The sequence below is a fragment of the Triturus cristatus genome, chromosome 12 (genome assembly GCF_964204655.1).
Source record: "Triturus cristatus chromosome 12, aTriCri1.1, whole genome shotgun sequence".
Lineage (NCBI taxonomy): Eukaryota > Metazoa > Chordata > Amphibia > Caudata > Salamandridae > Triturus > Triturus cristatus.
This window is the reverse complement of record NC_140595.1, coordinates 791,212,599-791,240,187: the sequence shown is the minus strand read 5'-3', so window position 1 is coordinate 791,240,187 and position 27,589 is coordinate 791,212,599. Positions and strand designations below refer to the sequence as shown.

Genomic DNA, 27,589 nt, shown 5'->3' with positions numbered 1-27,589 from the left:
TTTAAGTTAGCCCTCCAGAGGTGGTTGCTCCTGGAGCCTGGGGGTCTGCACAGCCCCCTGTGATACAGTCATAAGCCCCAGGGAGGTGGTGGTCCATGGGGCATAAGGATGGGACCCCGTTTGCCCCCTCCTTTAATTTTAATATAGAGGAACATGTCCCCAGGACCTGCTCCATCTAGGGGATATTTCCAGAACAAGCACGGGAGCCTGCACTTTTTTTGCCACAAATTCATAAATTTCGCTAATTAACAGCAGCATTTTTTATGCTACCCTGCCCTTTTTTTTTTTTTTGGGACTCACCTGAAGCTGAGTCCCAAGATCGCTGCCAACACTTCCTGGCTGAAGTGTTGGCAGTCAATCAGAGCTCTGCATTTCCCTGCATGAGCTCATTATTATTCATGAAGTCGCCTCAAACGCAGATAAACAAATCTGAATTTCCGTAAATTTCTCAACAGCCGCTGAATGAATTTACACCAGACAACTAAAAGCGTGATCTCTGAATCAAAATCTACCTTTGTGCCAAATTCAGTATGACGGCACAGCTCTGAGAGTGCAGGGCCCTGAGCGGGCAGGGCTTGGTGAAAGGAGAGGAAAGAGGGCACAGCTCTGAGTGCTTACAGCTCTGAGAAGGCAAGGCACAGAGAAAAATAGGATTACAGAGGTCAGATCCTGGAGGAAGAATCTCAGTTAGGGCTTGGTCTCAGAGAGGGTATGGGTTAGAGAGGAAAGTGAGTTGAAAGGGCTGGGTTGATGCAAAAGGAGTGGCCGTAGTCAGTAGGTGACGGGTTATGGGGCTGACTTTGATCAGTGCCTGTTTATTCCCCTCTATTTATTTTTCCAGTTCATCTATTCAAGTGTCCCTTACTCATGACAGTGTGGTTCTTCCTTCATTTTGTTTCAGGTCCAGTTGGAAGTGCTCTCAGTGTGCAGTATGGGGAACGAGTGGTGGTGATGGCCGGAGGGGTCCTCAGCTTCCTGGGTATTCTTTTGGCTTCCTTTGCAAACTCAGTGCTGCACCTCTACCTCACCTTGGGAGTCGTGTCAGGTGAGAGACAGGCCCTGAGAATGGAGTGTGGGCTATGGCATTGCAGGAATACATGAGTAGTGGGAGAGTGATATTTGTATATTTAATGTATTTGTATGTGATATTTCAATAGTGCAAACCTATCCAAAAGGCAACAAAGCACTGTACAGGGTGTAAGGCAAGCATAACCTCAATAAGGGATAAGAGAGATGGCGGGTTTGTGGACTGCTAATGCAATGTGATGTGGTGTTCTTTCAAGAGGTGTGACTTCAACTTGTTCTTTAAACGCAGCAGAGTATCCTGATAGAAAAGGGGATGTTGTTCCAGATCATGGGTGCATAGAAAAGGCCTAATGCTTTGTGTTTTCTTTTTCATGCTTCTTAGTCTGCAGTCTTATGGTGTCCTGTGAGAACTATTAGAGATAGGGAGCTTGTCTGCAAGATTATTTATAGTGTGGCGATGGACCTGTAGCTGTGAGGGAGTGACATATGGCGAAGAGACCATAGGATGTAGACTTGGAAGAAATGTGGAACAAAAGAGTGCATAGCCTAAGGCTGCAGCAACTGTTGGGTGTGTGGGAGAAGATACAATAGGGGTCACAAGTGTGGAAGGGTTGGGGAAAAAACAGGTATATCAACTGTGGCAGCTAATGGGCTGCACTGCATGAAAAGGAGCAGGAAAGAACTGCATTGAACAATAAGGCGCATTCCTGTCTTTTCCCTGCGCTGGTCCACAATGTGCTGCCTTGCTTCAATTCAGGTACCCTTGCACTATGGTGCACCGTGGTGCAACGGTATCTGCGTTGTAAGCAGGATTGTTTTTGAGCAGAAAGGGACACCTCCCTGCTCAAAAACAATCCTCTGAGGCATTTTCTTCTTTGTATGTGTGCTGCAGAATGTAGCACACATAAAAGAGGGAAAAAACGAGGAGAAATAAAGATATTTATCCTTGTTACGCCTCACCTGGGGAGGCGTGCATTTAGACACATTCCAGGTCTACCAGTAATGGTAAATCTGGGAATGCGCATAAATCCATGGGTGGATGAGTGGGAGCACCCATGGAACGCCTCCCCCGGGCAGATTAACACAGCACAGCAATTTGCACTGCATTGCTTTTCTCTAGATTTATTAAGCCATTCTGGGCCATGCAAGTTGGACTTACGTGGTTTGATCAATCTTACTTAGTAGTTGTGTGTCCCTTGTGCCCTGTTGCGAGGCGCAAAGGCGACTCAACTTCGTGATCAATATGCCCATGAACTTCTAGAAAAATAGGCAAAAAAATGTCATTAGGTGGGTGGATTCAATGCAGAAGGGTTCAGCAACCAGATAAATCAAGAGCATACGTTCCAGATGTGGATAGATAACTGGGCATCCGCTGGACGCCATGTTGGTATAGACAGGTATAAAGCCAAAGAGCAAATAAACACAGACAGATTCCCCACTGACTTTATGTATAGGAATTTCCTCTCTCAGAGAACATACTATACCAGGGAAAAACGGTGAGAGAAGGAATTGGCCAAACAAGGTGAAACCGTGTCATGGTTGAAGCAGATCCTAAAGAGGTATGTTTTTCCCTCATCCAGGCATCGGTTGGTCTCTGGTTTATGGTCCAGTGATGGGCGCCATCCCAAAGTACTTCCTCCACCGACGGATCCTCGCCCTGGGCTTGGCACTCACTGGCAACGGCCTCTCCTGCTTCCTCTTCTCACCACTCTTCCAAGCTCTCATTGATATCTACAGCTGGCGAGGGGCCCTCATCATCCTCTCAGCAATGCAGTTGAACCTGTGCATCTGTGGTGCTCTACTTCGGCCTGTTCGCGTGCTGCAAGACCACCGCAATGGACAAGTAAAAGCAGAGAAGCATTCCAAGGGTGCCTTGTTTTTACACAAGATTGCCTCTGATCTTGACCTCAGCCTGTTCCTGAACCGTGGCTTTGTTGTGTATTCATTCAGCATGCTTCTCATCGGTGCTGGTGCCATGGTGCCTTATGTCCACCTGGTTCCGCATGGCAAGGACATGGGCCTCAGCAGCTATGAGGCGGCCTTTCTCATGTCAGTGACAGGAATAGCAGACTCTGGCTCTCGTCTCTTATCAGGTTTTTTTGCTGACCTCAAGCTGCTTACATCGCTGCAGCTCTTGGTGCTGTGGAGCTCAACATGTGCGCTCAGTCTGCTCCTCTTGTCCCTTGGTAACACCTTCCCTGGAATCATAGTCCTGGGTCTCTTCTATGGTCTGAGTACTGGTGCCTTTACGCCACTCATATTCGGAGTGCTACCTGACCTGGTGACCACTGAGAGGGTGACCAGCGCCGTGGGGCTTTCCTTAATGGTCATGAGTATTGGGGTGTTGCTGGGCCCCCCACTTTCAGGTAAGCTTGCTAAAGAGCAAAGATTATGGAGTGGCACTGTGGGCGATAGGAAGAGGATGGGAGATAGAGAGGAATAGGATGAAAAGGAAGAGAGGTGTTTGTGCATGGAGCAGTAAAGATTCATACTCAAGAGATACATGAATAAGGGGCTTTGAGGTTGGTGGGAACATGTGACAAGTAAATCGGTCTGACTCTGGTGCACACAGGCAAATAGTGGTTTGATTGAAGTTCTGTGTGTCAGCCAACTGTTAAAGTATTAGATAAACCACAATCAAGAACTGAACTAATTGCAACAGGAAAGCCCTCCTGTATATGCAGATCCCACACCCTAGTGTTGGAAGTTGACAAACATGGGCGATTTAGCAGGTGCACAATGAGGCATCACAGTTCCTCTTCTTCAAAGGAGCATGATTTGTCACGCCATTACACTAAATGCCACCATGGACGATGGCCTCCATCTTTAGGATCACTCTGGCTAGTATGCTTGGAGAACTACTTTGTTACCAGAGAGACAGATGCTGCTGCCATGAGATAATTTTTTCTCTAATTGGCTGATGAGGACATTTAAGAAAGTGTACAAACCTCTTTTTTCACAGTGGTCATGCCACCAACCATGTATTTCACACTGTGAGCAAAATGTTATGTTAAATTATTGGGGCTGATTCACAAAGGTAACTTAAATTTTTGAGTAATTTACACTTTTGAGTAAATTTATTACTTTTTTGACTAGTGACAAAATCTGAGTGTAAAATTACTCAAAAATTATAACTGACAAGTCTCCACCCCCTGAAAAATGCAGTGGAGCCAAATTTATGAGTGTAAGTTACTACTGCCACCGTAGCAGTAAGTTCAGCCCCACACATGGCCAATCACAGGTGCTGCAACACCAACTTATAGAAAATAATGAAGGTAGGGATTTTAAATCAAACCTTGTAGGACAAATATTTAAACTAAATTAAGATATTTCAAACAATTGCAAATACAAATACATTTAATATAATGTTAAAATCATAAAAATAGTACATATTTATTATTTTCATTTCATTTTTTAATGTAAAATCAATATAGCATTTAAAAAAATATAATGAAATTATGTAGAATTAATTATATACAACACTTTTAATAGTTATTGACGTATATTAAAATATGTATTTTTTAAAGGGGATTCACTATTTAATTTGAAGTTCAGAAAATATCTTTAGATTCATTTAGTGTACATAAACTAATTAAAGAATTAGTTTAAAATAAAGATAATAGTGATGTAGCAGTTTTTATTTTGTTCAACTTTAAAAAAAAATATTGAATTAAAATGTATTAATATAGCCTTATAGCCCGCCGTAGCGGCTATTAAAGGCCCGCTGCAGCGTTAAAGGCCCGAGCCGAAGGCGAGGGACTTTGACAAAGCAGCCGGTCTTTAATTGCGGTATAGCCCTGCTACGAAGGGCTATAAGGCTATTAGAACATTCTGCCACTAGAGGGCAGAATGTTCTAACAAATAAAACAAAGCCTTCAGGGAACGCGAGGGGATTGAAATCCCCTCGGGTTTCCTGAAGCCTTTGTTCACAGCCAGAGCTGTGAACAAAGAAACATTGGACTGTTGGAGCTCCGGGCTTATCCTAGCCATTATAAGCCCGGAGCACTCCATTGTTTTCAATGGAGCTACCAACATTCTAATGCTCGGGCCTTTAACAAAGCAGTGGGTCTTTGAAAGCCGGTATAGCCCTGCTACGAAGGGCTATAAGGCTATTAGAACATTCTGCCACTAGAGGGCAGAATGTTCTAACAAATAAAACGAAGCCTTCAGGGAGCGCGAGGGGATTCAAATCCCCTCAGGCTCCCTGAAGCCTTTGTTCACAGCCAGAGCTGTGAACAAAGAAACATTGGAATGTTGGAGCTCCGGGCTTATACCAGCCATTATAAGCCCGGAGCACTCCATTGTTTTCAATGGAGCTTCCAACATTCCAATGTTCTAATATTCAAAATAAAACTATTTTTAATTTTTTCTATACATTTTTCTATACTTTGTCATAGAGAGTTATCGGCCCCTATGACTTCACTATGGAAACTCTACATAGTGAAAGTAAAAATATTTATTCAACTCGAAAATATTATAAAAAATGTTTTATGTTAAATAATAATGTAAAATAATTTTATATATGTAGTTTAAATATGAAAAAATAAAAACTTTACACGCACTATTATCTTTATCGTGGAATCATTCTTTGATTCATTTTTATTCAAATTTACTACCTCTATTATTTTTTATGGTTGGGTGTTGCAACACCAGCGGTTGGTCATGTGTGCTGCTAGACTTACTACTGTGTTTTAGTAGTAAATTAAACACAGATTTTGTGAATAGCCAAAAGTAGTATACGAACTGAAAAGCTGACGTTACCTCTGTGAACCAGGCCCTTAGTCTGCAAATATACAGGTAGAATTCAGATTAACCTAATACACGTTGAGGACATGTCTGACCATCATCCTAGGGATCAACTTACTTCTTCAGGTTCCAGAAACAGATTCTTACAGACCTGGGATGTTCCTGCTATGCAGTACTGTATATTTGTGGCGAAGCACCCTGTCAGTCAAACTCTAAATCGGGCCCTAAGTTTCTTGTTATTCACAAACTTAAATGTGAAATTCTCTGATTCCCACACCTTCAACAACCCTTTCATTAATCTCTGTTTCCCTTGGAGTAGGAAACTCTAGATTATCCCTTCCCCTTCCATTCATAAAGGTGTCTTTCTTCATGAGCATATAAAAAACTAATTATTTTAGAAGTGTCAGGAGAAGTAGGGGGAAGGTATTTGGCATTAAGTTTCTTGTATCACCACCTGTGATTTAAAAACCTTAATGCCCAATCCGTCCTTTCTTGAAATCAGCTTGCTCAATGAATTCCAACACAGATTTCCCTTCATATGTAAACTTTTTTGTTGCCTGGATTTTTCATCCACCTGGGCTGGTAAATAGCACACAATGTTGTCACCATGGGAGATCCAAACTTTGGAAGCTTTAATATACACCATATACATGACCTGAACTCACCATTGTACAAACTAGGGCTGCTTAGCAAACACCTCATCATGACCAGAATCTTTTTTTAAAAAAACCATATTTTATTGATTTTACAAAACAGTCAATAAAACACACACATCATGATCCCCTTTCTCCCTTCCTGCCTTTGGCCGGCCACCAGCACTGCAGCAAAACACCTGGATATATCTCAGCACAAGGTTCATGGTGGAGTCCTCCTCATCGACAACATTATCATGCTGGAGGCTCATTACCTCATATAACATCCAAGTCGGATCTGAGGTCATGGTAGGACATCCATTTTCCTGACTTACTCAAATTTCCTGGAGCAGGCCCTGTTTTCATACACAACCTTCTCCGCATCCATGCAACGATTCATACCATCCCTCCACATGTCTCTTGTGGGGACACTTCTCCAGCCCCCCATAGCCTGGCCAGATCTCTCTTGGTAACAACAAAGCCCACAGAACTACAATTGCTTCTTTGGGATGTCCACATTATTTGGTATGCCTAGTACAACTAATTGAGGCATTCTGGGAATTACAGAACCTACCACCACTTCCAATTCTTTAACTATGGACTCCCAATATTATGTTATTCCTTGACAGCCCCAAATCATGGGGAGGAAGGTTCCCTCGTCTGTGGTACAACTAAGGGATAGGGGGCTCTCTGCACTCCCCAATTTATGGAGACCGGACCTGTTGTAGTAGGACCTATGTAGTACTTTGAAATGGATCAGGTGGAACCTGGCCCTGATGGCTACCTCTCTAGTGTACATCAACGCCACCTGCCAGTCAACAACCTCCAGGGGGCCCACATTGGGCTCCCATGTCTCCTGCAGTCTCCTTACTTAGTGTATCTGTCATGTTATTTATGGTCGTGAGTTACAGCCTGGAGACTACCTGATGGGTAAGTGCGTCGCCCAGCACCCAGCTTTCCAGTGGGGAGTGGTCCGGAAGGGCTGTCTCCAGCACCCGGTCTCTCCTCAGGGCAGGTTCAACTGAAGGTATCTGAACCGCTGTGTCTCGGCTAGGGCATACTCCAGTTGTAATGACTCAAAAGACATGAAGCCATTCCTCAGGACCACATACGTAAGTGTTTTGATCCCAATTCACCTCCAACCTCGGAAGCCTCCCTGTATCGGGCAGCATAATACCTGTCTAATGAGCACAGCTCTGGCGAGTCTCCCCTTTCCAGCCTAGGGAGGCCAAACATAATTCCAGGCCCACAATGCATCCCAGGTCAGCCACAGCAGTTGTCGTCTGTCCCTCCTCCAGTAGACATAATGAACGTGGGTCGCTCCCTCCATTGCCTTTCTCTCTGGCCTATCGGTGGGTTCTGAGCAAGGGCTGTGACCCGCCCCCCCCCATCATTAATCACCTGCAATTAGGTACCCCTGTGATATACTGTAGTATCTGGGAGCACTAGGCCCCCGTTATACGGAGATCCGTACATGGTTTTTAGAGATATTCTCCGGTGAGCCCCATCCCATAGCAGGGTGCGAACCGTCTTGTCAAGGTTTATAAAGTAGGCCCTCGGTTTAATAAAGGGAGTGCTCCGGGGAGGGCTCTGAAGTCATACAACAACTTGGGCAGCGTAATGCTTTTTTAACAGGGCTGCTCTGCTCTAATTATCAAGGGCTGTCCCACACCCTATCTGAGTCTTCTCAGAACTCAGCGAGCACTCTGTCTATGTTCAAGTCCAAAAACCTGTCTCTGTTGATATGAATACCTAGATATTTAAAACCTGTCAGAGTCATCCCATCACCCTAACTGGAGGGTCACAGACGTGTCCCATTTGATGCAGAACTCTAAGTAGGTCTCAAAGACTCAAAATACTGAGAGTGCTGCGGGGATCGAAAGTATCGGGTCCGCGAGGTAGAGCAAAGTATCATCCGCATACAGTGAGTGACATCATTGCCCTCGGGGCCTGGTCTGTCCCCATGTAATCCAATCACAAATGTAGACATTGGACGTTCAGTCTCATGGCCTGCTGGGGTATAAAGTCAGTCTGATCGGCGTGTACAAAATCCACTATCACCCCCGTGAACTGGGTAGCGAGAATGTTGGCCAAAATTTTACTTTCAGTATTTAACATAGACATAGGCCTGTATGACGAGCACTTGTTGGGTGGCTTCCCCTCCTTTGGTGTAACCACTATTAAGTAAAGGGTGAGATCTGAAGGCAGACACCCATTCTCCCTTGCTGCCACAAACATGGGTGGAGAAGCACCACAAAGCACTTATAGAGCTCTCTTGAGAAAGCATTGGCACCCAGTACTTTATCCTGTTTCTTGGTTGGCACTGCCTCCCCTACCTCCTCCAGTGTCAAGTCTGCCTCCACAGCGTCCCTGCACATCTTGTCTAAAGGTGTGAGCGGTATCTCCACCAGGAACTCAGCTACATCCTGATCCCTGCGGTCCCACCTAGTCCCATAGAGCCCTCAATAATACCGGACAAAGATCTGGGCGATATCGTCATCAGATTGGGTTGTGTCCTCAACAGCAGTCACCACCTTTGCACCCACCTCTTGCATTCTCCTTCCACCGCCGCAGCTACTCTAGGCCGTGCCCCGCTTTGTCACCAGCATCGTAGAGTCTTTTCTGGGTCCCAGGTAGTGTTGTCTAACTGTACTGGTCAAATGGTTACGATATAGATCTCTCATCCCCGCAAGGAGGTGATGGGAGTCTTCCTCACCCATGGACACCCAGGTCTGCTCCAGCTGTAGAAGACGGCATTCCAACTGGAGCATCTTATCCTCCCTGTTTCTTCTGAATAGCAATGATGTTCTTTGCTCTATCCCTGAGCCCAGTTTGTATGCCTCCCAAAGAATAACCGGTGAGGACACCGACCCCTCTTTCTCCTCAAATTATCAAATCTGGGGGTTTCTGCCATGTTCGGGTCTTTCAATGTCCAGGCGTTCAGCCTCCAGGAGGCTTGTCTATGGGACTGTTCGGTGCCCAGCTTGAGAAAAGGAGGAAGTGATCAGAAATCGCTTGGGTCAGGTATTGCATGTCTTTAACTCAGGGTATCCGGGTAGAAACACATAGTCCAACTTTTACATGGTTTTATGAGCCTCCAAGTAGAATGAATACTTTCACTCACAGGGGTGTCAGCTCCTCCAAGCATCACTAAGCCCCAATGAATGCGTGCAGCGGGCTAGCTCCATGGGCTGGCCAGTAGTCACTACCCAGAGTGAACATAGGTCCAACCCCGATCCAGTACCTCATTACAGTCCCCTCCCACAATATGTAACTTACAGGGTGAGTCGAGATGCATAGGGGCAAGCCATCCAGGGTCCTGCTTAGCAGCCTAGGGGGAGCATATACGTTTACGATCAACATCATTTTCCTCTGCTATCTGCCCCTCACCAATACATACCAACCCTCAGGATCAGCCCATATTCTCATCACTTGAAGGGGGGGGGGGGTCTTTCTAGATAGAATCACAATTCCTCAGGAGCCACTTGTATAGCCCCCATGTGCAAGCACCCTATACCTGCCTCTCTGCAGAAACCGACAGGTATTCCAAAGCAGGTGTGTCTCTTGTAGGAGCACCAAATCCAGGGCGTGTCTATGGATGTGTGAGTGTGACCCTCCCATGCTAGATCTTACATCCCCAGCCTGTTTACGTTCCACAAGAGGACCATCAATGTGTCAATGGAAGGTGGCGTCATGGACAACACTGGATAAAATCCCAATTGAGGTCCCACCTTGGGCCAGATCACTGACTACTCGGACATTGTGTTGTAGCCTTATGAGCGTGTGTTTTGCCATGTCCCCTCAAAACAAAACAACCTCAACGGTAACCCCCACCCCTCTTTTCGCTGACGTGGGTTTTGAACTACCCACTACCCCAATTCAGGAAATGCCTGTCCCCATCCCCCTGCACAATTAACATATTAAACAATCCCCATTTGCAATAGCGAGTGCAATCTCCCTGTACCCCCTAAACACTCACATAAAACTGAAACACTGGTCAAGCAAGGCATGGAGTGTCGCTGCTCAGTTGTTTGTGTCTGAGGGCCCCTTGCTGGCATATAGTAGAGGAACAACTGGATCATCTCCAATGTCTGTGTCTGATAAGTGTGTCTCTGATATTTACCCACCCCGAGCAGAGTCCCCAGCCCCTCTGGACGGTCTCAGCCCCCCCAGCTGTCCCTCCCTGGAGCTCCGTCTACCGGACCTATCTCTCAATGGGCCCTTTTCAGCCACTGCCACCTCGAGGGGGAGGACTCCTTGTCTGATTGCCTCGGTGCGCACTCCTCTAACCATTCCAAGGTTGATTCTGGGTGGTCAAACATGAAAGCCTTGCCTTGGAAAAGCAGTTTGAGCTTGGCCAGATACAACATCATGTAACAAAGATTCAGAACTTGCAGCTGCTGCTTCCCCAGATCAAAAGTCTTCCACTGTTGCTGAACCAGTTTGGTGTAGTCTGGAAAGATAAGAATCCATGTGGTTTTATATTTCACTTCCCCCAGGCCCATAACTGTGCAAAGTATCAAGTCTCTGTCCCTATAGTTTAGGAGAGGAGCAAACATGGGCCTCGGGGCAATGCCTAGAGATGGTCTTCCCACCGTGCTCCATATGCATGCTCAAAGGAAACCCGGGTAAAGCTGGTCTGGTGGAAGGAGTTTAGCCACTGTTTGAGGAACTGCTTAGGTCCGGGGACCTGTGTGCCCTCTAGGAATGCTAAGAAGTGCAAATTATTGCATCGTGAGAAGCCCTCAGCATCATTGACTCGTGAGAAGCCTCTAATTTTCTGCACTGTGGTGAGGTTTATCACTGTGCCCTCCAGACTTTCAATTTTGTCTCTGCTTCTGACACCCTCCTTGTTGTTTTCCTCACGTCCTGTTGCAGCAGGGTCACATCTGCCCCTACCCCACCAATTTTAGTGTTCAGGGCGTGGCAAGAAGATTTAATGGCCTTTAGGATGGCCTCTGTAGCAGGATGAATGTCCGCCCCCTCCGTGGTCGCTGTCGCCTGCAGGTCTGGCCCCTGCAGCATTTGTGTCCAATTTGCCCTGTTGCAGCTGCGACATTTCCTTCACCATGGTATCAGGTGGTTCCCCAATGGGGCCCGACAGGAACAACCAGCCTGCCAGTCCCCGACCCCAGGAATGGAAGGGGGGCACGTGCAGCCAAAGATCCTGGGGAGGTTGACTCCCTGGCCACCAGTAGCTCCCCACCACGGGCATGTGTGCGGTTTCATTACAAGACCGGAGGCTACATTATGCATTAATCTTTTAATGCAGATCACAAGCAGCCGCACTACATCACAAAGAAAACAGTTCTAGAATGCAGTGAGCAGGAGATATAAAAGGCATGAGGAGCAAACATACTGCCTCTTTTAAACGCAGCTCGCAAGCAGATAAGTAACACATCTCTTCTTGTCTATATTTAAGTAATAATATGTAATATGTACTAACTAATATGTACCATACTTTGTATCTTGAAAGGTTATCTTCTACCTATTGAATCTCCCCCTAACGCTTCTAGCTTCATGGCTTTTAGCTTGTTTTTTTGTGGGGTGATCCTGGGCTTGCTCTCTCACCCTTCCAACCCCCTCCCTAACGGCTTCCTATTGTGGTCGTCGGTTCTCGCCCGCTCTTCCCTACCCCTTCCTGAAGGAAATACCTCTTGAAGGGGTCTCCGTCGAGACGATAATAACAAGGTTAACACCCAGCGTCAGCTTCATGCCGTCGCGCTCTTCTTTTTAATGGGAGGCGGTATTAACTGCTCCTTTTCTAGATTGTTAGGAATTATAAACTTTATTCCCAAATTCACCGACGCACTCGCTCCGTGCTCGCGAGCGCGTCTTCTCCATAGAGAAAAGCACCTTAGCAACTGTGCCGTCGTGTTGCCCTCCTCACAACAGCCTTTCCTTTAATCCCTTTCTCTGGCAGCAGTTGAGCTCGAGCGAGGGTTTCAGTTACATCACTCTCATCAGCTGCTGCCGGAGATCGCTTTCTTGAGTCATAAAAAAAAAAAGTGGGACAATATTACAAGGAGAATTACAAGGAACTTTGAGGCTCAACAAAATATATTAACCCTTGCCACCCCTCCCCATTAACTTAAGGCAGATTACTCTGAACCCCAGAGATTAACCAACTCTTAAAGCAAATTAATTTAAAATCTTTTCTGACATATTAAGGGAGGCCATAACATATCCTTATTACTACTAACATGTCAGAATTTGACTCAGATGAAGCTACTGCCAGCTCTCCCAATCATGCCAATGATTCCTTTAAAGACTTCTTGCAGAAAGAAATGAGATCTTGTATGCTAGCTACTCTCAAAGAAGTCATGTCTTCTAAAAGATCTCTATCCTTCGATCACGACGATCTCCCTAACGAGCTCACTCTTCGTGGCAAAAGGACCAAAAAATCAAAACATTGCGAACATCCTTCTGATTGTACTATGGGAGGTCGTAACACCTCAATTGATTTGGGAGGTCCTAGCACCTCATTGTTGATGGGAGACCCTTGCGCCTCAAATGCTACTGGTGTCCCTCGTGGCACAAATATGATGGGTGTCCCTAGCGGCACAAATATGACCGGTGCCCCTCGAGGCACAAATTTTAATAATGCTCAGGATGATGCAGACACTGACTCTGAGGAAGAAAATTTTAAAAATCCTTACGATTATTTCGTATTGGATTTAGATGACCAAGACCAAGAATTTCATAATCATGGCAATGTCGAATCGCCTTCTTCCTCTAATAACGTTATCCTCAACCCTTTAGGAGAAGAAATGTTCTTCCCACTTAATATCTCCCACCCCAATAGCTCGAAATGGTTCCCTCAGGAACATGTTTCCAAATGTATTAGAAGATGGCTAAGAAACTCCCTCGAAAGAGAAACTAGGAACACTCTTAAATCCGAGTGCCCAAGACCCTCCATTCAAGATAAGGTTTCGCAAACCCCTAACCTCGACCCTGATTTGATTAAATTCTTATTTAAACTGGGGAAGGACCCTAGAAAAGGTCTAGAGAGAGCGCTCAAGGGCTGCCAGGATCGCCTCCTTGACATCCTTGGCCCCCTCACCAGGATTCTAGACTTAGCCGAAGAATCCCACATCTCCAACACCCCCCTCGACGTCAACCTCATTCGAGGCTGGAGCCAAGGAGCCATTGTCCTCCTCGGCATCGCAAATTCAAGCCTCAACATTGAAAGAAGGAGAACCATCCTTACCAAGCTCAACCCTAAACTGGGTGATCTAGCCGAAAAAGAACCATCTGATAACCCTAAGGGCCTCCTCTTTGGAGAAGACATGATAAAATCAATAGGAAAGTATGTTGCTACCTTTACTGCCCTTGATAGGGCTCAAGCAAATATGAAACGCGTCTTCAACACCAACCTTTTAGGACAGGCTGGAAGAAGGGGCCGCTCTTGGGGTTTTTAAGCGAGCCTGAGTCTCGTTTCTTCTCCCTTCGTCGCAGTCTGGTGACTTTAGTTCCACCGTAAATCGCACCCAGCGACGCCTGCCCTGCTGTAACAACTGGCGCCCCCCCCCGAGGAGCGGAACACGACCAGGACTAATTCTGAATGTACTACTGAATATTGAACTCCACAGTATTGTAGTTGAAGAACACTGAGGACAGACTATCGAGGGACAAAATATCGAAAGCCCTGAAGAAGTTCCTGTGGCAAAGGGAACGAAACGCGTTGGCTGCTTGCTGTCTCTAAAATAAAAGAAGAAAAAAATTGTTTTGGAATATATTTGTGTATTGGGATTTAACTCTGAGTGCACCTTCCTTTGTGTGAAATCTCTTGGATTATTGAACATCTAACAACAACAGATGTTGGAAGTTGTTGCACCAAACTGAAAAAAATATTTTTAGACTTAGGAATTGAAGTGCTTAACCTTGGTCCGTCGATGTTGTTGTTTTGGTTGGCTATCTTCCCGGGACCTCTGAATTACCGTGCCCTTCAGAGATTAAAAGGAAAAGCTCTCAGGTCTGGTCTCTGGTACGGAGATACTGTGACCTTACACCAGGAAGCCAGGTCAGAACTCTCCTGGTGGCTGGAGAATTTGGATGCCTGGAATGGAAAAGCAATCTTTGGTTCTACACCGGAATTTGTTCTGGAATCAGACGCCAGCCTCCACGGCTGGGGTGCTCGCTTCCTCGAGTAAAACACTGGTGGCGTTTGGTCTCTTGCGGAATCTTCCCGTCACATAAATTTCTTAGAACTTACAGCAGGTTTATACGCCCTAATGAGCTTCAAACACTCACTTCAAGGCAGATCTGTTGTTCTGAAGATGGACAACATCTCCGCTGTCTCATATATCAACCGCCTTGGTGGTACCAAATCAGCAGACCTATCCGCTTTAGCCAAGAAACTCTGGATGTTCTGCTTAGAACACAAGATTTCTCTGAAGGCAGAATACCTTCCCAGAAAGTCAAACCTTTCTGCGGATTGGAACTCAAGATTCATCTCAGACTTCACCGATTGGAAACTCAATGTGAATGTTTTCAATGCTCTCTTTCACATTTGGGGTCCGTTGGATGTGGACTTATTTGCCAGCAGATTGACATTCCAACTGCCGAAATACTTCAGCTGGATGCCAGACCCGGGTGCTCTAGCGGTGAACGCCTTTCTCCAATCCTGGTCCAACCTTCAGGGTTACGCCTTCCCTCCCTTTGCTATGATCCAAAGGGTCCTACAGAAGGTCAGAAAAGACCAATGCTCTTTGGTTCTGATAACCCCATTTTGGCCTTTTCAGGCATGGTTCCCAACTACTCTCGAACTGTCCTGCGACGTCCCCTTCCTCATTCCAGCGAGCTAGGGTCTGGTTTCAAATACAGACGAAGAAGACCATCACCTAATTCTTTCAGGGAATTTGAACCTTCTTGCTTGGAAAGTGTCAGGCAATCCAACGAATTGTCTGGACTTTCATCATCAGCTCTCACTCTCCTCGGAGACTCATGGGCACCAGGAATACACTATAGATACAATAACATTTGGAAAAAATGGTTTTGTTGGTGCATGGAGAGGAACCTGGATCCCGTGGAAGCTCCTATCGTCAATATAGTTAATTTCCTTGTCGAACAATTTGACAAGGGCATTTCTTATAGATCTATTAATTGCTATAATCAGCCATCTCCGCTGGTCACTCCCACATCAATGGTAAAACGGTAGGTAAGAACGTTATTATTTGTAGAGTTCTGAAAAGCATTAGACTGAAAAGACCTCCTAGACCTAAATACCAATCCATGTGGGTTGTTAAAGCTATTTTAGACCTTTTCTCTTCTTGGCCTGATAATGCATATCTTAATAGAAAATGCCTCTCTATTAAACTTGCTACTCTTATATGTCTAATCTCTTGTCGTAGAGTTTCCGATGTCAAATGCCTTGATATTTCATATAGATCTTATGATATGTTTGGCGTTAAGTTTGAAATCTTTAGAAGGACTAAAACTATGTCAGACTCTATTTTTTATCCTCGTCTTGATGTTTGAAAAAGACTTTGTGTCGTAGACTGTATGAAAGAATATGACTCGAGAATGAATGATCTTCGCCCTGTAGACGCTAAACAACTCTTTATCTGTTTTGTTAAATCCTTTAAACCAGTTGCTTATTCCTCCATAGCTAGATGGGTCAAGTCAGTTATGAACCTCACTGGTATTGACCTTTCTAAATTCAAAAGCACATTCTCTCAGAGGTGCTATGGCAAGTATATCCTTTTGGTCTGGCGGTAAATTGGATGATATCATTAAAGCGGCCGATTGGTCCAATGCTTCAACCTTTGCTCACCACTGCTGTAAACCTATTGAGCATATGTCTGATGTTGTCTTTCAGTGCTACCAACATGCATAATGTAGCCTCCGGTCTTGTAATAAAATTGCGATTCTCCTATTAACATGACCAGAGAATCTGGATTTCATTAAAGACATGGAGGCAATCATTATCCCACCCGTCCCTCCCTTGCACGGAGTACTTTCTACACTGTTTATTACCGTATGCATATGATTATTTTTGCCTTTAGCGCTAGTTTATGACCTTCTTATCATTCTTCTCTTTCTTTTCAGATAACTCCACCTGATGCCATGCTCTCTTCACCCCTGGAGCCTCCTCAGTTCGTTCCCTCGCTTTGGAATCCTCTCTTTCTTCACTTTCAAGATCAAGTTGGATCTCTCCTTTGTTGAACTTTTGTTGCTTCGATTCATTTAAAAGAGGCAGTCTGTTTGCTCCTCATGCCTTTTATATCTCCTGCTCACTGCATTCTAGAACTGTTTTCTTTGTGAAGTAGTGCGGCTGCTTGTGATCTGTATTAAAAGATTAATGCATAATGATAACCTCCGTGTCTTTAATGAAATCCAGATTCTCTGGTCATGTTAATAGGAGAATCGCAATTCTCCCCTGCTTTACCACTCAATGGACCTCTGCCAGACTGCTTGATCGGGGCAGGCCGCCGTGTGCTGCCGCTCTAATGGTCTGTCATTGGGGTCTCAGGGCATTCCTCCCAGCCAGTCAAGGAGGGGGGACTCCCATGAGGCACAAGACTCCATGACACAAATGGGGGGAGACCCAACCTGAAGACTGGCTCACCTACTCACTCGGTGCCCCTGCAGTCCCATTCCAACCCTCACCTCTAGGCCCCAGCTCCAAAGTCGGGCCATGTGGGTGGAAAGACCCACAGCCAGGATCATCACAAAGCCCTCTTGCAAGAACAAGGTACCCTTGCAACTCCGCAGACTCCAGCAGGAAGGGGGAAGCGCCACCGCTGCACCAGGGTCCACTGGAGCATCTCAAGTTCCTCCGATCAGGGTCCCCTGGCCCAGGTTGTCCTCAGCGCCATCTTGTTCTCACGGTCCCTAGGCGGCACCTCAGGTTATTCCTGTGGATGAGGGGAGCACCACACACTCAGGGAGGGGAGACAGGATGGGTCGTTGCAGCGTCCAGATTGTTCAGGATAGCCATGTAGGTGCGGAAGCACTACAGGATGGTGGCTGCCATCCTGCGCTGTCAAACCACGCCCCAATGCACAAAATCTTAATCATTAAGTGGTTGCCCTGGTGCAGGATGGACATTATGATGTGGTAAAACAAAGGCTCGTCTGAGGAATAATGTTTGGCTTTCCAAGATTAACAATCTCAAAAAAGCCACAGCCACCTGCTACAAACCAGGACTAACCTGTAAAGTGCTCTGACCCTTTCCGAGGCTTAGTCTGTGACATAAAAACTACAAATCAGGGAGTCTGTAAAGATTTCTGCTCATTCTGAGCAGACTGTTCCTCATTGTAGGTCCATATTAATCACCTTGAATCACACACAGCAATGTAGAGATCCTGGCATGAGGAGAAGTGTAGCTCACTGTTTAGAGGAGGCATACCCTGAAGCAGAGATCAGACCCGGGACCTGGGTTCGATTCCCGACGCGGCAGGGTCCAGAGCCCAATTGTCCACGGACTCGATAATTCTCGCTTCAGTGCCCACTCTAAGCATGAGTTCACACTATGCAGCTCTGGGCAACAAGCCTGCTTAATCTCCACAACGGCCCCCCGCGGCGGGATGCCTGGCTTTCACCTTGGGGATGCCCAGTACAGGTTATCTTACAGGGAAAAACCAGGACGGGTTCCCAATGCAAGCGCCAAGATGCCCGTAGGGTGATAGCTGCGCTCTATAAGTACATCAATCAATCAATCAATCAATTAGGGTGCACAAATGTCTTCTCCGATATTGCACCACATCCTATTTACCCACATCACGGTCTCCTAGGTTACTTAGAAGGAGGAGGAGAAGAAGTTGGTATGTAGATGAGAGATCACTAAAAGGAGCTGGGAGGGAGACTCAAGGGTGCTGGAGTTGGAAAGAAAGAACAGCATAGTTAGCCTTCAGATGAAAGACCACTGGAAGAAATTCTGAAGATAGGTGTACTGGAATAAGACTGAAGGTGAGTTAGGCCTCTGAAACAGATAAAAACAGATGTTGATGAGAAGGACATTCTGAGGGATTAGCAGGGAAGTGTGAATAGGCTGGGAGCTTGGAAAGGGCTTCTAGCAAGTTTGGAAGGGGCTGAGAAAACTGTTAATACAATGCAAAGGAGTTTAAGATGGGGTTTGCAGGTTGTTTGCAGCCTTCATGTCTTGATTCATCTCCTCTTTGTCTCCACCATTACTGTTTACAGGATTTCTCAGGGACCTCACAGGGGACTTTAGGATCTCATTCCTTGTTTGTGGTGGACTCAATCTGGCTGGGAGTGCTTTTCTGATGTGCATTCCCTCATTCTTCTCCAAACCCTTGCTGTCCTGCCAGAAAAAGAAGAGCATTGGGTCGCCGCAGACTGAAGAGGAGGTGCCCACGCCAAGCACTCTGATGATACTGTCTCCCACAGACCAATGTCTGGACATGTCGCTGGCCACTAGGTTGCACACTGTGTCCAGTGAGCGTTAGCCTCTCTGTGGCAGGCCTATTATATTGCGAGTGACAGCCATCTGGGGAAAAAGCCCAATAGCCCTAGATGTACAATGTTATAGAATTGACTCTGTTTTTCTCTTTTCTTGCTTCAGGATGAGGGTAAGTTAGAGGCAGCAAAGTATCAAGACTTTTTCTGCATCCTTTCTTTTTTCAGTGACATCAAAATGTATTAGAAGCATGTCATTCTGTTCATGATGCAGTGTGCCTGATGAGTAGCATAGAGAGCTCAAGTCCTGTTCAGTCATGCAAAGAGCTACTCTAACACGTTCTTTCATCCCACACAACTCTGTCTCATTACAGCGAGAGAGCAGCACCTACCATGACTTATTTTCCTTACTCACTGAGACTGCTAGTCTGAAGGGCAGCCTTTGATGTCTTTCTTCTTCCTGATATGGAGGATCTGGAAAGTACTTGAAAGCAGTGTCCAATTAAATTATACTTGCTGGTATACTTGATCCTGGTCAGTACAGTGGTGCAGCTTCTATGAGATCCAAACATTGAGTAAGCATAGAGCTCTAGCCCCCAGCACCTCAACTAATTTATCGGTATGCACAAATTTGCCCTAAAGTCCAGATCCACTCATCATTGGAAGAGCACCCAAGACCAGAGTTCCTGCCATTTTCTGAAAAGGTTCCAGTGACAATAGATGCCTGCGGTGGTGCTCAATGGTAAAGCATTGCGCTCAACCACAGTGCATTGTAAAGACCTGAAAAAATATGGCATCATAATGGATTAACGTCTGAGATACCTACATGCATGAAGGCTATTGAGGACAAACTACAAAACATTATACAGCTATGTGGGTCTGTAGGTAATACAGAGGGGCGGCACGCGACATGCACAGAAGCACCAAGGACAAATAAAGAGATTTGATACCAGGGTCACAGGAGGTGAATGATGCCTATTATATACATAGGCTCCATTACACATATATGGAGCTGCATATTGCATATACAGTAGATGCACAGACCATACCATGGAACTCCATAACACAGGTTCCATAGGCACATATGGGGTTCATCAGGTGCACACAAGCACTTACGGAGTCAACATAACACACATACAAAGGCTTTATGATATGCATGCAGGGTTTCCGACACTTCATTGTTAAACTATGGGAGAGAGGCCACATTCTTGCTGTGGTCTGTGGCTAAGCTTTAAATTCCTCCTCTTAGGTGAAGTGGTTTATGGGGTGACATGGGGAGTTCGGCCAGAGAAAAGTGATTTGTTCTTTTGATTAAGAGTAGATAACATTGAGGAAAACACTGTTAAAATATTCACAATTCATATTAGTAGTGTACATAATCAAAATGAACAAGTTACTTACCTTTGCGAATACTCTTTTTGGTGGATACGCTGTCTAACTACAGATTCCTCATCTTTAGAATATTTCTCAAGCTCCAGGCTGTGTGTGGAAGTTTTCACAGTAATGCTTCCCTACACCAATAGGTGGCTTCATGGAGCTTTGCATTGGACTAATTCTGCCTCGAACTCTACAGAATAGGGAGCACCGGGGCAGTGAGGAATCTATAGTCAGCGTATTCAAGAGAAAGAACATTGACAAAGGTAAGTAACTTATTCTTCTGATGGATACTTCTAACTGCTCATCATTTGAATAGACAACAAAACAGAACTTTACAAGTTAGAGGATCTGTGAAGTGGGCTTAGAACAAAATGTTCTGCAGGACTGAACGTGCAAAATGCCATTCCCATTGGATTTGGCAGTCTAGGTAGCAACGCTTCAAAAATGTGTGCATTAATGCCCAAGTTGCAGCCTGGCAGATGTCAAGAAAAGGCACTCTGCATGCCAAAGCAGTGGTAAGTGCCTTGGCCCTAGTGGAAGTGGCCCACAGTCCTTCTGGAGGCTGCTTATTGGCTAATGTATAGCAGCCTTTAATGCAGAGGACTATTCACCTTTAAGACATCCTTTTCTGCACCACCTTACTTTTCCTAGCCCCAGAGGATACCACAAAAGCTGACCGTCCACCCGATGGCCTTTGGTGTGATTGATGTAAAAGCTCAAGGCTCTTTTGGGGTCCTGCCAGAGGAGGCTTTCGAGAAGTGAGGCAGGTCAAGGAACGTTGTCAGGGTGAAGGATTGCCCAACATGAAAGCGCATAAAAACTTGAAGCAAAAAAGCCGCCTTGCTTCTCAGCACCAGTGTGTCTGAATAAAAGCTGGTGTAGAGCAGCTGTACTGAGAGAGCATGGTGCTCACTCACGTGATGAGCCGAAGTGATCACGATGAAGAAGGTAGTCTTTGGCACTTGCTCTGGGGTGGCAACCATGAGGAAAGTCAGGATCAAATTAAGAACCCACTGTGACATTATAAGCAGTTTGGGGGAACATGTGTGACAAACACTTAAAAACTGCACCATCACAGTTTATTTAAACGAAGATGGCTGGTCGGCAAATGCAAAAAGCACAAAGGGATAACAAATAACCTTTTATGATGCACTCTGCAAGACCTTGCTAGTCCAGAGATAAAAACAAACAACAAAACATCTGACAGTTTTCCTTGTGAGTGGTCTGTGTTGCAGAATCCACACCAGGCCATACATTTGTCCCAGCATCCTGGGCAATTTGACTTTGTAGAGAGACGCCTGGCTGCAAGGCTGACAGACACAACCTCAGGAGGTAGATCTCCATGCATGGAAGTGTGGAATGCACAGGTTTGGGTGCAGAATCCTGCTGCTGTGACAGAAGATCCTCCTGAAGCAGTAACCTGGTAGATCAGATAGATCAGAGGACAGATGTTTTGGGTCCCACACTCATGTAGCCATATCCAGAGTCACTTGGATGACTTGGGGCCAGGTGTTATAGTCTTTAGAACTTGGATCAGGAGAGGCAGAGGTGGAAATGAGTATATGAGCCCAGTGTTCCATTCCAGCCGGATATGTCTCCTAGGGAGAAAAAGTTCTTGGAAACCCTAGTGCACTGACATTTTGACACACTGCATCCTCAAACGGTGGCAAAATTGATCTAACCAGGGTTCTCACTATCGTCAGAAGATGTCCTGCCCCACCTCAGGATGCAACCACCATTTGTGATCTGCTCAGTGTCACCAGCGGAGCTGATCGAGACTGGCATTTAAAGATCTCACCAGGTGGTTCACAATCAGGGAAGTGTCCTGATGCTTCAGCCAACTCCAATGGCGCCCCGCCTGTCGACCCAGGACCCCACTCTCCCTTGCTTACTGCAGTATCACATGACAGCAGTGTTGTCCGTGAGAATCTCCACCAGCCTTCCCTTGATTGACAACAGGAAGGCCTTCTGTGTCAGGTGAATAGCTCCTAAGTCTAACAGTTTAAGTGGAGCAAAGTTTCTGAAGGAGACCAGAGATCACTGATCTCCAACTTTCTCAGATAACCTCCCCAGCCCAGCAGGAATGCAGTCTTCACCACTGTCAGCTCTGGGTGGAGAAGGGAAAGGGTTCTACCACTGGTAAGATTGTGGTCGAGCAGCCACCACTGCAGAATTTTTGTAGTCTCCTCTGAAATATGGATTACATGCGCCATGTTTGCTTGGTGTTGGGGTGACTTACATTTCAGATCCCGCTGCAGAGCCCGAATATGCCAACTGGTGAAGGGATCAAGCAGAATTCATGAGGCCAGCAAACCAAGAAGCCTCAGAGCCACTATCACCTAGAACCAGGGGTTAGGCTTAAACATCAGGATCATAGCTAGAATGCCCTGGACTAGGTGTGAGGGATAAAAGGTCCAGAACTGCGCTGTGTCTAGAAGAGCTCTGATAAAAGGAAGCCTCTGGGATGGAGTGAAGTGTAACTTTGGTAAGTTGGTCGAGAAGCCCAAAGATGTCAAAAGGTTTGTTCTTATCTGGAAGTGGTCTTTGACTGACTGTGGCGAACCCACTTTCACCAGCCAGTCGTACAGGTAGGGGAAAACTAGTATCCCCAAACTCTTAAAATGGGCAGTGACCACCACCATCACTTTTGTGAATACCTGAAGGGTGATGGCAAGGCTGAAGGGAAGCATGGCAAACTGAAAATGATCCAGGCATCCTTTAACCACAGGTAACTTCTGTAGGACTGCAGGGGAGGCACATGAAAGCACACTTCCTGCAGGTTTGCAAACCCTGGGCCAGTGTGAGAATTTTGGAATGTCCCATCTACAGAAACTTGTTCAGAGGGTGAAGATCTAAAATAGGCCAAATGCCTCTGCCCTTCTTTGGTAGGAGGAAATAGCAGGAACAACAATCAGTAACCACTTTCAAGATCAGCACCCTCTCAGTGGCCCCTTTGACCAGAAACGCCTTCAATTCTTGTAGCAAGATGAAGATGCGCTCCTCTGAAAGCAGTTTTGATGTGGGAGGGATTTGTAGTGGTTGGAGAGAAACAGAAGGGCATAATCTTGCTGGACAATCCTGAGGACCCGTCTGTCAGAAGTGATAGACTGCACCCTGGAAGAAATATCAGATTCTGCTTTCCAGGAAGTGGTTGTGTGCCGCTGCCCCTGGTAAACTGTGCAATGTCTGCTCGATCTCCATCCCTGAAAAACAAAGGACTTGGTAGGCGGGAGTGGACTTGGCTGACATTGTAGCAAGACTAGTGGGGAAACTGAGGAGCAGGAGATAAAAGTCCGTAGGAACTGATGTGGCTCTGCTTTCTTTAAAGCGTTCAAGTGCAGAATCAGTCTTCTTGCCAAATAAGCAGGACCTATCAACAGGCACATCCCCAATGGAGGCCTGCACATTCCCAGAAAAGGCACTGGACCTCACCTGTGCATATAGGTGCTGTACCTCACTTGTTCCCACAACTTGCGCAGACCTGGAGAGAGACCATCTGGTTCTTTGACGGTCGTGATTTCAATAGTGTTAGCGGAAAAAAGTGCTAAATTAAAAATAACTCCTATCCTGTACTCTTGTTTTATTTCTCAGAATGGGGTCTCCCTCCAGGTGGAGGAAGGTTGACTGCCTGGAGAACAGGAAACTCAGGTGATAAAACCAATCGCCTAACCTTCTCAAGGGGAGAACCAAGATATACCGCTGCCCACGGGTTAGAGTGTATGAGGGCCTTTGTGCAACACTTATGGACCCTGGCTTTTTCAAGATACGTGGTTCATTCTCTTTTGTTTATAAACTATTAAGCATGGAAGCAGAATGAATCACTGCTTCTTCCTACCTTCTCTTGATTTTTTGGGTTTTACAATGTACATACAAGGATCGTCTGCAGAGGTTCCATAACTCACATACAGGAGCTTTATAACACCCACTGACTGGATTCATAACATACGTACAAGGGCGCCTGCAGGGGTTCCATAACACACTTACAGGATCTTTATAGCATCCACAGACCGGACTCATAACATACGTACAAGGGCGCCTGCAGGGGTTCCATAACACACTTACAGGAGCTCTATAACACCCACAGACCGGAATCATAACATACATGAAAGGGCGCCTGCAGGGATTAAATAACTCACTTACAGGAGTTTTATAACACCCACAGACCTGAATCATAACATACATGCAAGGGCACCAGCAGGGATTAAATAACTCACTTACAGAAGTCTTATAACACCCACAGACCGGTTTCATAAATTGCACACCAGGTCCACTGCAGGGGTTGCATAACTCACTTACAGGATCTTTATAGCATCCACAGACCGGACTCATAACATACGTACAAGGGCGCCTGCAGGGGTTCCATAACACACTTACAGGAGCTCTATAACACCCACAGACCGGAATCATAACATACATGAAAGGGCGCCTGCATGGGTTAAATAACTCACTTACAGGAGCTTTATAACACCCACAGACCGGTGGAGGAAGGTTGACTGCCTGGAGAATGGGAAACTCAGGCGGAAAAGGACCCAATGATAAAACCAATCACCTAACCTTCTCAAGCGGAGAACCAAGATACATGACTGCCCACGGGTTAGAGTGTATGAGGACCTTTGTACAACACGTATAGACCCTGGCTTTTTCAAGATACGTGGTTAATTCTCTTTTGATTATAAACTATTAAGAATGGAAGCAGATTTAATCACTTCTTCATCCTTCCTATTGATTTTTGGGATAAATGAGCAAGGCACAGCTGTGGGAGTTATTCCTCAAAGTAACACATCTTCGAAAACAGTATTCCGAAGATTATCTACACAATCAGTGTATTGATCTCTTAAAGAATGGCAAACAACTTGGGATTGAGCTACATGGACGAAGAAATCAGCACAATTCTATCTGTCCCCTCTCTTCTACAAGACAGAGATTAACGAAAACTCTGGCCCAAGCAAATGATTGGGATGAACTAATACCAAGAAGGAACATGTGAGGGCAGCCATTCATGGCCTAATGCTGACCAAATATCTTGGGGGAAATACGTCAGACAAAGGCCTTTGGGTCCTGTCCCTAGAATCTTTCTACATGATTTCATCTTTAGAAAAGACTGGGCAAGCATTTCAATGAAATGCATGAGAGATTATTTATTATTGATCATAAAAATGGCTACAAGACTTTTGGAAGAATTACCAATCAAAATACAGGTGATGGATGCCAAACTCAGAACAACAGTGCAGACCTTGGTTTATAAAAAATGACTAGAAAAGATTAACACAGAGATGACCGAAATGCAAGACTGCATCACTAAAAGCAAGATACAAAAACTGGCCAAAGATCTCAAGTGGTCTCTCATGAAAAGATGTACCCCTATAGCACAAATGACTACACCCATTCAGAATCCACGAATGATAATGATTCATCTACGGGCAACTCTTCAAACAGCTCAGACTGGAATAACAGTGGAGAGAACAAACAACAACAATGAGGCAAAACAAGAGGCAGATACCCAATGCAAAGACGCGACAAGCACAACCAGCCACCACAACCATTCCCTATAACACAACCACCTTCTTTAGGGAGAGGTCAAAATGACCCAAAGGACCTCAAGAACTTTCTACCCATCTCCCTGCTCCCGTTCCTGGCGGACGTCATTGAGAAGACCACCAACAGACAACTGACCCACTTCCTGGAGGAGAACAACGTCCTGGACTACTCCCAATCTGGCTTCCGCAGCAACCACTGCATCAAAACCGCCCTCATCGCCGCCACTGATGACCTCAGGACCCTACTGGACAACGGCAAACCGCAGCCCTCATCCTCCTGAACCTATTGGCTGCCTTCGACACCGTCTGCCACCACACCCTGCGCACACGCCTCCGCGACGCAGGGATCCGAGACAAAACCCTGACTGGATCACCTCCTTCCTCACCGGCAGAACCCAGAGAGTCCGCCTCCCCCCTTTCCGATCCGAAGCCACCACGATCACCTGCGGCATACCCCAAGGATCATCCCTCAGCCCAACCCTTTTCAACATCTACATGGCACCGCTCGCCAACATCGTCCTAGCACACTACCTCAACATCATCTCATACACTGACGACACCCAGCTGATCCTCTCCCTCATCAAGGACCCGGCCACCGCCAAATCCAACCTCCACGAGGGAATGCTCACCATGCCATTCCAGTTTGGACCCAGCCATATGCAAATCAGTCTTGACCCTGTGCCCAATGGGAACAGTCCAGCCCGAACTGCCAGGCCAGGCCCAGATCTTTGTACTGGGGTGAATGTATGACATTGTTCTGCATTCTCTCCATCAATTGTTTTTGTATTTGTCACCCCAAGTGTGACGGGTATGCCCAGACATGGGTCCCGTGCTCTCCATGCCACTGGAATCAAGCTATCCTGGCTGATCAGGGCTGAAAGCCCAAAACCGGTCCTAGGATTCTTGTTTCCAGTCCAGAAAGGACCTGGCCTGGCAGTTCGGGCTGGACTGTTCCCATTGGGCGCAGGGTCAAGACTGATTTGCATATGGCTGGGTACAAACTGGAACTGCATGGTGAGCAAAAAAACGATGGATTTAGGCCCAGATCTCTGTACTGGGGTTAATGTATGACATTGTTCTGAATTCTGTCCATCAACTGTTGTTTTTTCATTATCACGAGAGCACCTGCAGAATTAAAAGACTGCAATGTTAATCCGTCTAATGTAACACCTTAGGGGACAAAGACAACTGACCGCCCTCTTGGTTCGCTAACTGTATCATTGTCAGGTTAGTGATGGAGGAGCATTCGGGCTTTTACATTTATGATTTGGGTTCGAACTTCATGATTAGAATCACGTTTAGCAATTATCACTCAACATGATGATATCATGTAATATAATAAACCGAAATTTGTTGCAACAGTCACATTATAAAGAAATACACTGTTTGGAATTTTGAAGAGTGTTTATAATATATGTTCTGAATTCTCTGAGACAAGCAACAGCAACCCCTCACCCCCTCCCCCTAAAACCCTAAACAGCAGTCTTGCTCATAGTAACCCTGCAGGACCAGCATCCTTTAAAACCAAATTATTTTGCATTGCTGGTTTGTAAATGTGGAAGCGCTGCAGACATGAAGATGGCTAGCCTGGTCCCCAGCAAGAAAACCGTCCCCACCAGCAGTGAAACCAGCCTCCAACCTGTCAGCGCACTGGGAAAAGACCCGGTGCCTGGTACAGTAGGTCGGAGTCTAGCGCCACAGCATACATACAACGTCTCACTAAGGCCCTACAGGGGCTGCATAATATGCATGTACGTTGCATAGAGTAAGGATCTGATCAACATACCCTCTGGCCTGTGCTGGCCTATGCTTGTTCTTTTCTTGACTGCTTGTCCACAGCATCAGAAATGCCATGTATAATGGTTTTCACCAGGGCTTCCCTCGGGAATGATAGAAGGGTGATTCTGC

At 46.0% G+C, this 27,589-nt stretch overlaps 1 protein-coding gene across 1 annotated transcript in view; it reads left to right on the top strand.

Annotated features, from left to right (window-relative positions):
* LOC146782863 (monocarboxylate transporter 13-like) overlaps positions 1-19,596 on the top strand; it is a 40,549-nt gene extending 20,953 nt beyond the window's left edge. Inside the window, exons 2-4 of the mRNA XM_085637433.1 lie at positions 902-1,045; positions 2,607-3,392; positions 18,552-19,596. Coding sequence (XP_085493559.1) covers positions 902-1,045; positions 2,607-3,392; positions 18,552-18,817 — 1,196 coding nt within the window. The 3' untranslated portion in view covers positions 18,818-19,596. The remainder of the gene's footprint in view (positions 1-901; positions 1,046-2,606; positions 3,393-18,551) is intronic.
* Positions 19,597-27,589: the final 7,993 nt, after the last annotated feature.